Source organism: Schistocerca piceifrons, chromosome 2 (assembly GCF_021461385.2).
Source record: "Schistocerca piceifrons isolate TAMUIC-IGC-003096 chromosome 2, iqSchPice1.1, whole genome shotgun sequence".
Lineage (NCBI taxonomy): Eukaryota > Metazoa > Arthropoda > Insecta > Orthoptera > Acrididae > Schistocerca > Schistocerca piceifrons.
The window spans coordinates 368,761,634-368,774,460 of record NC_060139.1 but is presented as its reverse complement, the minus strand read 5'-3'; the positions used below and the strand labels follow the sequence as shown (position 1 = coordinate 368,774,460).

At 38.3% G+C, this 12,827-nt stretch overlaps 1 protein-coding gene across 5 annotated transcripts in view; it reads left to right on the top strand.

Moving 5' to 3' along the window:
* The window catches only part of LOC124776617 (lysophosphatidylserine lipase ABHD12), a 101,817-nt gene that overhangs the window by 18,886 nt on the left and 70,104 nt on the right, over positions 1 to 12,827 (top strand). For 3 of the 5 annotated variants that reach the window (XM_047251703.1, XM_047251704.1, XM_047251705.1), the window contains exon 3: positions 12,701 to 12,819. In XM_047251703.1, coding sequence (XP_047107659.1) covers positions 12,701 to 12,819 — 119 coding nt within the window. Of the gene's footprint in view, positions 1 to 1,556; positions 1,715 to 12,700; positions 12,820 to 12,827 lie in introns of all 5 variants that reach the window. The other 2 variants (XM_047251701.1, XM_047251702.1) reach the window with 1 other exon arrangement.

Here is a 12,827-nt window from a genome sequence, read left to right as displayed (position 1 = left end):
CTTACCGTGAAATTGGTTATCCTTTAAGGCGTATCTGCAGATAGTATGAAAATGTTTTAAAGGCTTTGGGGAAAAAAATCCAGAGGCTGAATTTGTCCAGTGACTCCAGGTGCGATTGCAATGTCCCTCATTTTTTGAGAGGGATCGTTTACTCTAAAGGAGTATGATTTTTATACACAGACCAGGATTCAAGCAAAAGCAAGTTCTTTTGACCAGCTGTTGACCAGAGGCAGTGCTCATACCATAGTTGTATAGTTCTTTAATGCCCATTCTCCCACTTTTGCTTGCTGTGTCATAAATATTCCCTACTGCCCTTGCAAGATCTCTGCGATATATATACACACACACACACACACACACACACACACACACACACAGGGAAGGAATTGAGGAATTGTAGGGGAGCAGAGTGCCTCCAACTTCACTCAGCACAATAAATAACGTTACAGCCAATTTACCATGCAGATTAACAGTCAGCATAATTGTATGTGAATGGGTTAAGACATTGATGTTAGTTGATCTTGATACAACTCTCTTAGTACCTCTAATTTCAAGGGTTTCTTTCATATGCATTTTCTCTTCAAATCCTGATTGGTCAGAGCTGAAGACTAATTCCTTAATGAATGATGGGATACATTTGTTTATTTCAAATACAATTTTTTAAATTTTTTTACTTTGCTCTTCATGATCTTCCAGGTACATAGTTATGTTTAGTACCTGCTCCTTGGGAAATGATTGCCCCTTACAATATTTCACTGGAGACAGGATTTATGGCTCCCAGTCTGACAAGAATGATGAACTACATGGCTCGACACCTGTTTCAATACCACTTTGACTTGTTACACATGTATCAGCATCATTATACTCCTCATGGACATTGTCTGCACAGTTAAGTGTATACAACACCATACTTTCCACGGACTAGCTTTGTAAAAATACTAATATTTCGCTTGCTGCTTCTTTCTCATTCTGCGAAATTCCTTCCTGATGGAATATAAACTTCAGCAACTGTTGTTGTAGATATAACGCAATATTTGCTCTGTGTATCATTGCCCCATTTGTACTGTAGCACTGTTGTGAGTTACTAGTCGACTAAGCAGTTCAACTACACTTCATAGCCTCATGCTGTTGTCAGCATTGGGTACCTCCAGACCTGCCCCCTGTTGGCATTAGCAGCCAATATTTTTGTTGCGTGGTAAACAATATGTGGGCCGTCGAATGCCGTAAACGTCATTGGCCTTTTGCAGCCTTGCTCTCAAAGGATTCCATTTAAAACAATTGTTTCCTGCATTGCATAATGTATGGGCACCATAAGTATGCTTGTGCTCATGTCTAAAGTTTTCTATGAGTGTAAATGAAAAAGAATGATAAAGAACACTAATTTTACATACCATTGTGCCAGTCCAATTGTATCTTGAATAATTTTCTTTTCAGGTGTACTTCCTGGCATTCTGTACATTTTGTGTGTGTGTGTGTGTGTGTGTGTGTGTGTGTGTGTGTGTGTGTGTGTGTGTGTGTGTGTGTGTGTTTTATTAAATTTGTTTTTATTGTTTCAGGTATTGCATTTAATGTAACCAGTCAGCAAATTAACAACACAATCTAAGTTTATTTCATACTTAGTAAGGATATCATATATTACATTGAAGACCATGGTGGGGATTACAGTTACCATATCCCTGTTCCTACTTCCTGTAGGTCTTTGGTTACAGGGAATGTGAGTATAGTTACTTGACAGATTTTAGTTCTGATGTTATAAAAACATATATTGTCCTTTACATTATTTTTCTTGTATTAGTCACCTTTGTAGTAACCATTATGAAATCCTATGCAGTAAAATCATTTAAAAGGTATAGTGTCAGTTTCTAACTGTGTGTCACTGAATTATGTTATAACATCTGGTATACAGAAGAATAGTAATATTGTTCTGTACAGTAACATACTATAGTGGGTGTCCAAATAAGGCATTTAGTAAGTTGCACATTTGAAGACTTCTTTAAATATTTGTATAATTCAAGATACGAATCAGAAATACAGATAGTTCATCATGAAAATAATAGCTTTTTAGATCAGATCTTAATTCCAGTCAAGGTGGGAAGAAAGAAAAAACTAAGAATGACACTGTTTGAGGAGAAATGATTAAAGTCAGGAAAAAAACATCCAAAAGGAACTTGGAGAATTATTTACAGTATGTGTGCAAAATATTTCCTTAAATTGCAACCATGCTGTAGTTATTCTCCTTTACAAAATATAAGACAGACAACAGACAACATATAAATTACAGACCTGTCAGTCTAGAATTAATACCTGACACATTAAAAATAAAGTAATGAGGTAAAGAAATAAGCTGGGAAAAACGATTTTTGCACACTAGACCTTTTGCATGTCATGAACAAAATTGAATAATATGCATGAATTGGCACTTTCTCGTATATTTGTGGATTAGAGAAAGCTATCTGATAGCCCTTAAAAAAAGGCTTTGAAAGTGTTGTTAAATGGAAGAATAGATACTACCATTAGGCATCATCAGATTACTGACAGATTCAGAATTGAAAGAGTAGTCAGGTAAGGAGATTTTGTATCCCCAAGACTGTTCATGCCACAGTTAATAGCAATTTACCCTCCACTTCCAGATTATTTCCTTACCTAACATTTTCTATGAATTATGGTCTTTAGCTATGTGTTGCTCATTATGGTTTCTAAAGTCACCTACCCACTATCCATTAATCTTCTACTCTTTTTTTAATCATGTGGATACCAACAAAGAATTCTTAGTCAATCTCTGAGCCATTCACCAGTCTACACATTCTGTCTGTTTTCATTACTGTCATAATTACGTCTTTCACTGTAGCTTGTTCTGTGGTTCATTTATTAGTTTTCTGGTCTTTCCTAGTAACTTCCATATGTATCTTATTACTACTTCCTGAGCAACACTCACTTCTTGAAGGGTTTCCTTATTTGGAAGTTCTTGTTTCACAGCTGTAAGTTGAAACTGGTAGGAAAGACAGATTGGAAATATTTCTTTTTACACACGTCAGAAACTTTTTTTTTTTTTTTTGTAAACTCTATTTACCAGTCAAATGTGTAATCTGAATCGTGTATAGTTTCTGACAAATCCTCACATAGTTGATATGTGAAGGTTAGGTTAAAACAAAGACAGGAAAATTTGTGTTCCGACTGAGATTGTCTTGTGACCCCTCAGTTATCCAAAGGATAATTTTTTGTCCAAAATCCCAGTCTTCTCATTGTGGCTGTCTGAGACTAGACACCTCCTCTGTGTGGTGGGTAACAATCCTGCTTTTTCATAATAATATTGTTATTCCATCCTGGACTTTCCGTTGTTTGGTATTTGCTTCAGTTGATAGTTGGAGAGATAAGAGACAAAATTTTGCAGCTGGGAATAAGTGGAGGGAGCAAAATTTTTGAACTTACCTCTATGATGTCTGTCTCTGGAAGGTTTAAAATTTTCTTTTAGGTAGAATATGTTGATTAGGCAGCAACTGCATAGAACAGGAATGTGGCACTAGTAAGGTCATTCTGGTGACGAGCTGGGGAGTTGTGTGCAGGGCACACTGACATGGAGGAGTGCATTGGATGAAGAAGGCTGTGAAGTGGAAGGTGTGAGTGTAGGATGAGTAAAGTTAAGGAACAGAGGGACGATTAGAGGGTCATAGTGTGTGTTGCAGTGGCAATTCCTGTGTATGTAATTTTGGGAGACTGGCATTGAAGAGGAAGGAATCGGACAACACTGGTTGTGGAGAAGCTGCTGGAATTGCCTATGTTGTGCTAAGGAATGTGTTCTGTTCTTTGGTTGTTAGCTGTGGTTTTGGCCATGTTGTGTTGGACAACTGGTTGGTAGCCATGCCTACATAAAAACTGTGCTCAACTTACAGCTGAGCCAGTATGTGATACGCCTGTAACAAGATGGGTGTATGCTTGTGACTGGCACAATGTTACAGTTTTAACATGCTAAAGCAGTGATTCATGAATCAGAATTTGCTGCTCATTTAGTCAATTTTATAGTAGCGTGCATCTCACAGCTAGGTAGTTGAGCTGTTGTTCAACCGTTTTTTTGTGACACCATCCTTAAATGCTAGCAAGAGTTCTGTACTCTGCTTTTGTAATCTTCTTTGGATAATATCATTAGATGTCATTTCTACTGTCATTCAACACACACATGAAGTTTATTATGTGGTTGATGACTTTCTACAGAACTACTGTTCTAACCCTGATTTGCTCCTTTTTATACCCTCCATCAATCAGGACGAATTATGAGTCATCCAGGGATAACTCAGTTAGTAGAGCAATTTACTGTGAAAGGCAAGGGTTTCACCTTTCTCTCTCTCTCTCTCTCTCTCTCTCTTTGTCTGTCTAGTGAATGAGTCAAGCAAAAATGCTAGTTAAATTTTTGTGTAATTTTGTATAAAAACATTACATGCACATATTTCTCATCTTTTCGTGTTGTGTAGTTGCTGTATTGTGTTCCTTTGTAATAATTTGTGATCTTTAAAAAACATCTGATTTTTCTGTTGGGGACAAAATGATCATCATACAAAAAGCTGTGCTTTGATTGTCATTGTTAGTGTTTCCTCCATAATTTACCATTTACATGATAAAATTAATTAGGAGTTTGGACATAAGATGAATATTTGTAATCTGTCTAAAATTAATTCTTTGTTATAGTGTATCCTTTTGCCTGTTCTTATTGTTTCTTGCCTTCCATCATCATCTTGTGGATCTTCCTTAATATCGGCTTCTCGCCCTTTCTCTTTCATGTGCCCATACAGTTCCATTGCTTTCTTTTCTCAATCTTCACTGGTATCAGTTCCTCATGTGTTATCTCCCTTATACTTTCCACTTCTTTTCATTGTATACCTTGGCTATAATATGATATCAGTAATTTCTTTTCACACTGCCAGCTGATTTTGGTGATTTGCCATTTTCAGGTGATTACTCATGTGATTTGCATTGTGTGTTACCATATCCTTGTATTTTACTAATCATCCTATGTGGGTGTATACATTATACATCTGTCTCATTCTTATATGATTTCTGGCATAGTAAACTTGAATGTGAAGAACTGTGCGTACTTGTCAGCCATTTAAACAACACTAATGGCATACATATGTAAAAATTAAACTCACTGTACATTGGCAAACGTGAGCTTGACAGTGTCAAATAAATCTGAGGAGGGCAGAGTTCTGTGCAGTATATCATAAGCTTTACATTTATTGATGTATGCCATTATACTGGTAGTTTTATTGAAATGGTTGACAAATATGGAACACTGTTCTTGTTTGAATGTACTACACCAGCAATTACAGTAATCGGGGGGGGGGATTACAACACCAAGGAGGAGCTGTGCAACATAATTGAAAGTTGGTAGATGTGTTTCTACATCCGAAAGATGATCTCTTGGCATTCAAATTACACACCAGTCGCATACTTGTAGTGCTGTGAGCGTTAGTTACCAATGAAATTGGACGTAGTGAGTTGGTTAGTCAAGAATACCTTTAAGGCAACAAAGATGTCTTTATCAGAACCTCACTGAATTTGTACGAGATCATGTAATAGGGCTATGAGAAGCTGGATGTTCCTTCAGTGATATTGCAGAAAGACTTAGCAGGAATGTAGCCACTGTACTCAATTGCTGGCAGCGGTGGTCACGAGAATGTATGGTTGCAAGAAGACAGAGTTGTGGATGGCACATAACACTACTGAGAGGAAAGACCATCATGTTCGACGTATGGCTCTGGTGCATCGTATTACATCTGCATCAGCTATTTGAGTAGCATTTGGCACTACAGGGACACAATGAACTGCCATAAATCAGTTGCTTCATGGACAGCTCTGAGCCAGATGCCCTGTACCATGCATTCCACTGACCCCAAACAACCCCCATTTGCAAATTCAGTGTTATCAAATGAGAACTCTTGAAGAGCAGGATGGAGGTGTGCTGTGCTTTCTGATGAAAGCTCTGCCTCTGTGTCAGTGATGGCTGTGTGTTGGTGACCTAATTTCTTCTGTACCTTTTGATCACTGTTCCCCCACACCATCAAATCATCCCCCACACCATCACCTGTCCTGCATTCTCTTGTCGCTTGTCATTATGTTATCCCTCACCACTATGGAAAGTATAGTGCACTTTTTTTGTTTCAGACAACTTTTCTGTTCTCTTCCTCCCACTCTCAAACAACTTACACTTCCATGGTACATTTCTTTTGTTCTCAGTACAGTCTGCTTCTCTACAAATTTCCGTCTTAGTGCCTCCCAGACTTTGTTACTGGATACAGTGTTCTATGCTTTCTCTTAATCCAGGAAGGCCGTTAGTAGATGTGTCTCAACTCATAGTTGTGTTCGTGCAGCTGTCTCACTGCAAATATGAGACCTGTTGTGGATCATCATCACAGAAGCTATACTTCTCTCCTCTCAGCTGCTGTTACACTATTTTTTGGCTTGATCTTTCCAGAATATTCTCATAAATTTTGCGCATTGGCACATCAGGGTAATGCCCCTTCAGGTTTTTCTGTCCTTCCAACTTACTTTCTTGAAAACGGATACAGTTATTCATATAATTGTTCCCTTCTTCAAGTTTTCAGGAGTTTTTGTTTCCTTCCAAACAGCTGCCATAATGCTGTACAGTTTGCCTCCTCTGTTCCGTTTGGTTTCAGCAAATCTTAAAAATATGATCTCCACAGTTCTTTTAGGTCTTCCTCCTTTCCTCCCTCATTCCCGTCTTCCTCAACCATTTTAACATTCTCTGCCATCCCTCTTCTCCAATTTCTTTATTGTAACATACAGTAATTGCTTATTACCTTTACTATCATGTTCCACATGTATATTTTTTCATCCACTTTCTCTTTTCCTTTACGACAACTTTTGTACCTCCCTCTTTTCTACTCAGTATTCTCTGCTTGCTTCTGATGTCCTTTGTGGGAAACTATACTCCAAATGCCTTCTTCCTATTCCTCAAACCTAATCCTTTAACTTCATAATTCTGCCAAAGTGCTCATTGTATCTCCTTCTATGACTGGATCTTCCACACACCTTGTCTGTCACTTCTACCAGTGTGTTCTGAAATCTTCTCCATTCTTTTTTGGCATTTTGCAGCTCACCCAGTGGGATTTTAATTATATTTTCCTCTGATAGTGTTTCTTCATTTCTGCTTCTTTTGGTGGCCATACTCTTATTTACCAATCTTGGTTTACTGCTCATTTTCTCTCCTTCACTTCTCTGATGTTCATTACTAACATCCTAATGATTGCAGTCTAAGGCCTCTGATGGTCTTACCTTGTCATCTGGTGTGATCATCATTATTTCAACATCTGTTGACATATAAGGTGTCGAGTGAAGGAGTCTTTGATTTCAAAATTAAATGTCTCAATAACTAAGATAGACAGACAGACAAGTGCAATGAATGTACTATTTATTGTGAAAGCTGTAAGAATTTTATACAGAAGTTTTGAAATAGTTTGAAAAGCACTGGCACTGTAATTGCAATGTATAGTGCCTATAAATAAGTGTGCCACAGCTGGGAGCAGTCAGTTCCACCATTAAAACATGAAAGGAGGTTAGTGTACTGCAGGAAGAGGTTGAAATCATGTGTTCCATTGAACAATGTGTTTTTGGTGCTGGAATACCACAAGTTAGAACAAAGTCCTACAGCAACAAGGTGCAGTATTCAGACACCATGTAATGTTACAAAAGTCACCCAGGGTGAAAATCATTCGTCAGCTCTTTGTCAAATTTCAACCAACAGATGGTGTTGCTAATAATCTGGCTGAGAATGTTGGCCCCAGACAAAACTGTAGTTACGCCAGAAAACATTGCTACAGTTTCTAGAATTTCAATATTCAACAAAATTCAGGGAAATCCATCTAAAGAATTGCAGCAGAGACTATTTGAAGCATTCCACCACACAGAAAATACTGGGATGGAGCTGGCACATGTTTCTGTTCAAAATCCAAAGCTACCAGGTCCAGTCTGTATAAGCTGTGTTATAGAGGGCTGGCTTTGCAAACGATATTCTGGCGATTTTGGGGTTTCAGAAATCCCCATTTGGGTGAAATGAAACCACTGTGTTCTCCCCAAGTCACTGTTAGGACTGTGGTATGCTGCAGAGACATTGTTGGCCCCTTTTTTTCACGTGAGAAATGATCACTAATGTATATTACATTTCAGTTTTGGTACAGTTTGTCACCACATAGCTAGTGTTGAAGGACCAACTGGGCATTGATTGGTTTATGCAAGATTAGGTCAGACCAGATTGCACCAAACAGGTATTTTGCTTCCTTGATGAATACTTTGGGAATAGTCATTGCATTCGATTATTGGAAATTTACTGGTACAGGGATGGGCTGACCTCCATATTCACCCGATCTGACCCCCATGTGAATACTTTTTGTGGAGCACATTGAAAGACACCAGTCTACTGGAACCATTCACCTACATTGGACGAGCTTGAATTGGCGATTTGTGTGGCATCTGAGTCCATTTTCACTGACAAGGGGAAGGCCTCAGACATGACCAATCGATTTGGCTCAGATTTGGCTGGTCACTTGTGTACAACCTAAAATGAAGGAATCTAAGATATTTTGGGTCAACACTCCCACGTTTTTGAGAAAATCACCCCTAAAGTTTATGACTCAATTGACTTAAAATTGGTGGGATTGATACATAATTGTAAATAGAGCATTTTTCATCATTGGGCAAGGGGTCCGAAAACGCATACTTTCCCAGAAATCGAGGAAAGAAACTTTTACAACTGTCACTTCTGTACCCGCATGGTGAATGCTTTTCGCCGACGGCACCTTCAGCACCATGGCCAAGGTAACTGGCTTGGAATCAGAGAACTCAGGTCAAATCTTGAAGAAACCTAGCGGATGTTCTTCTTTTTATTTGTGTTTTTCCATATCTCAATTGATACGGATAGGATGGTTAATAAGGTAAGTAATTCAATAAGGAATGATAATAATAAGGTAGGCAAATAAATTTCTCAAACCTCTTGGGATAGTAAACAACTAAAATGTTACTCCAGCTCACTTTACAATGGCTCTTCCAGTCACTGTTACGTGTTCTCACTTTTCTTTGAACAACTAGATGGATGGTACTTGTCATATAAATATTTGAAATAAATATACTCACGGCACCAATAGCATCTAATGAATGCAATCTATCGACAGCTACACTGTTCCTTCCGAAGAGTCGGCGGAAAACAAACTTGTTTTACATTTAAAAATATGTCTTTTTTGGGAATTAATTTTGATGCGTACCACACATACGATATCATTGCCCGAAAAATCGGTGCTGAAAGTAGGTTATGAATTATGCTGTGAATAGTTATTGCATCCGTGTGGTTGTGCAATTCCCGCTGGATTTCCAGAAGCGCACTGCAATTCTGAAGCCTGGAAATAAAGTTTTTAACATGGCAATAGAAATAAACATCACACGGCTGGCACACAGGTGTGCAGTTTGGTGGTATTACTTTCACTGTGCACGTCGGCTGACCCTCGCCATCTATAAACATTATGTCATATATTGTTGTATTAATTTGTCCGCTCCAGGAATCCAATATTAGACAAAACTTATCAGAAACGTATGGTTTTAAAACATTCTCAAGAAATGTTTTGTAAATCACATTCGTCAGCTTCTCGGATTTGAAGCAGGTAATGTAAACTTTTTTCAATGAGTCAGTTAAACGATTGACCTCTTCTATAACCCGAGGACCAGATGTAACATTCATTTCTTGTAAACACAGGAAAACCTTAGGCAACACTTTTCCAGAGGCTATGATGGGATGTTGCACCATGTACGAATGTGTCAGTTTGTTTTTACTACCAACTGTGAAAAGGGTTCATTTTTGCCCCTTATGCGATAATGTGCGCTGAATGCACCCAATACTCGCATCCTGTTTGATTGGTGTTGATCACGTAACCATGATTAAAACCGGTCATAAGTGACGCTGTTTGCGTGCTGAAAAGAGCTGCCGCTTTCTGTATATCTTCTATATTTGTACCTCCTTATGAGAGACATATTTAGTGACATGCTGTTGACGAATTTTATACTCCGATTTGAAATTTCTTACCCAAGATAATGATGCAGCAAATGCAAAATCCTTGTTGGCCGTATATTGAAGTGCTGTACCTGCAGCCCACTCCTGAAGTATTCTCGCTGTTACATTCTCGTTACGACAACGAGATTCGACAAATCGGTCGTATGTCCATTTATTTATCACCTGGTATTTGTCGTATCTTGTCCGTCCTTTAACCATATCACTTTCCCACAATTTCAAGTCCTTCTTCCTTTTCAGGGCTGTTGTTGCTCCATTCTTTTGCAGTTTTTGTATTCCAATTTGGATGATTCCTGGCTAGTGTTACCACCTTTACTTTTACTTCAAGGGATATAGTGCCGTAGTTCAATTGTTTAGTAACTGGTTTGTAATACTAATCGGGAACAGATGAAGCACATATTCCCAGTGACGTGGAGATTTCCAAAGTGTTATGACCATTTTGCGATTAACTAGTTGGGATATCTTCCACTGAATCACTTCCTGTTCCATTTTCATGGTATAGTACTTCAGTATCAGCAAAAGTCATTTCGTACGTCAGCTCCAAAAATTGTTCAACGATAGCTGCTCCTATCAATCTGGAATGCTGAGAAATAGAACTCCCTGCTTCCGGTAGTGCATTGATAATTGCATCTGTCTTGCAACACTTTTACAAACCAAAACACAGCATCGGTAACTTCGCACTTGCCATCATCCGTGACAGGCTCCCAACTATATATTACAGCGCTAGTCGTAGGGTGTACATTCTCCATTATTCAGATTATGCACCTGAAGGATATGACACAACGAACAATAACTAGTTACTACGGCATAAACAGATGAGCTAATTACTACAAACTACATACAGTACTCATCATAGGTTACTTACGGAAGAACACTGTATTAATTCACAATACGTATTTCATTTGGCGCATTAGCGATGGAAAAATCACTACGTGTATCTGCGAGGTTCGCAGCAGCCTAATGACGGAAAACAAGTCTTTCCGATTGACTTCTATAAGGCTCGTGCTGGACACCTTCACTCTTCCAGGTTCACAACTATGATATGACGAAGAGGCAACCAGGACAACATAACTCTCCCAGTGTGCATTCTTTCCCATGCGTCGCGTGGTTGGCTATCTGTGATCCCTCATGAGGAATTTGCTGCACTCTTACTCAGAGTTGTTTTCATGTGACAAGGCTTAAAAGTTTAATACTTTACTAACTCACGGCATTTGGGAAATTAGTTTGCCTACCTTATTATTATCATTCCTTATTGATTTACTTACCATATTAAACCACCTATCCCTATCAATTGAGATATGGAAAAATACAAATGAAAAGAATAACATCAGCTAGGTTTCTTAGACATTCGAACCCAGGTTTTCCGATTCCCAGCCAGTTACCTTGGCCGCTGCGCTTTCGGCGAAAAGTGTATACCATGTGGGTACAGAAGCGGCAGTTGTAAAAGTTTCTTTCCTCGATTTCTGGAAAAATTTGTGTTTATGGACCCCATACCTGATGATGAAAAATGCTCTATTTACAATTATCTATCAATCCCTTCAATTTTGAGATAGTTGCTTGTCATAACCTTTAGGGGTGATTTTCTCAAAATTGTGGGGGTGTTGACCCAAAATATCTTAGTCCTTTGTGTTTGGTTGTACACCTGCCAAATTTGACCCGAATCGGTTGGCCGTGTCTGAGGCCTTCCCCTTGTGAGACACTACAGGACTTGATGGCAAATTTCTTGCTCATTTGTTGCACCTCTATACTATGAGTGATGGACGTTTTGAAAAAATTTGAAGTGGCTGTGAAGACTGCTTGCAGAGGATGAATTCATTTATGCCCACTAATACTGTATGAGCTGCACACTGTGCAGCCCAATGCATTACAGCTTTTGGAACTATTTCAAAAAGTACATATAAAATTATTATAGCATTCACAGTGAACATACCATTCGTTGTTCTTGTCTTTTGATCTTAGTATTCGAAATATTTAATTTTGAAATCAGGGACTGCTTCGCTGGACACCATGGAATAATCAACAACAGACCTGAAGTGAAATGCTGTCATCTTGTTTGCTGTGATAAACAGTTTACGGGCCACTGTTGCACCAAAAACGTACCTGGGGCATTCGTTAAGAGTTGGTAATGACATAAGCACCATTGTATTTGTTTGATTGTCTACCCTGTCATCTGTAATGCTACAAACTAGCAGAGCATTTTTACAAGTTAGAATACTCATGCAACTCCTTTTGTGTTTACGGTTGCCTGTACAATTAAGATCTACTCATTAATCAAGCTTTGCAGCACGGTAACTAAAGCTGTACACTGACTTTCATATGAGGCAAATACTTTGTGAAAGGCTGCAGAGTTCACAAGATCCAGCATGGATAAAATTACATTAAAAGATACTGTTATATTGGATATGTAGCATAAAGTCAAGTGAGGACAGTGTGGCATAATAAATGCATACTTTAGTTGTTTCACTGCTACTGGATTTTGTTATTACATTGTAGGCAGAAGATAAGAACGGGGGAAAAAAAGAAAAACCAAAAGAAAGAAAATGTAATAGTAGTATCATCAGAACTTTCTTTGTCTGAATATTTTTTTTTAAAGTTAAATTTTGTCTGTTATATTTGTTTTTCTCTTTTTTTCAGAATTGTCTTGACGACGCTGAAGATATTTCTAGCAGTATTGCTTTTTATATACATTGTTGTACCATTCGTCTTCAGATACACGTATGCTTTACAGAGGACAATGATATTCCTTAATTTTGGTATGTAT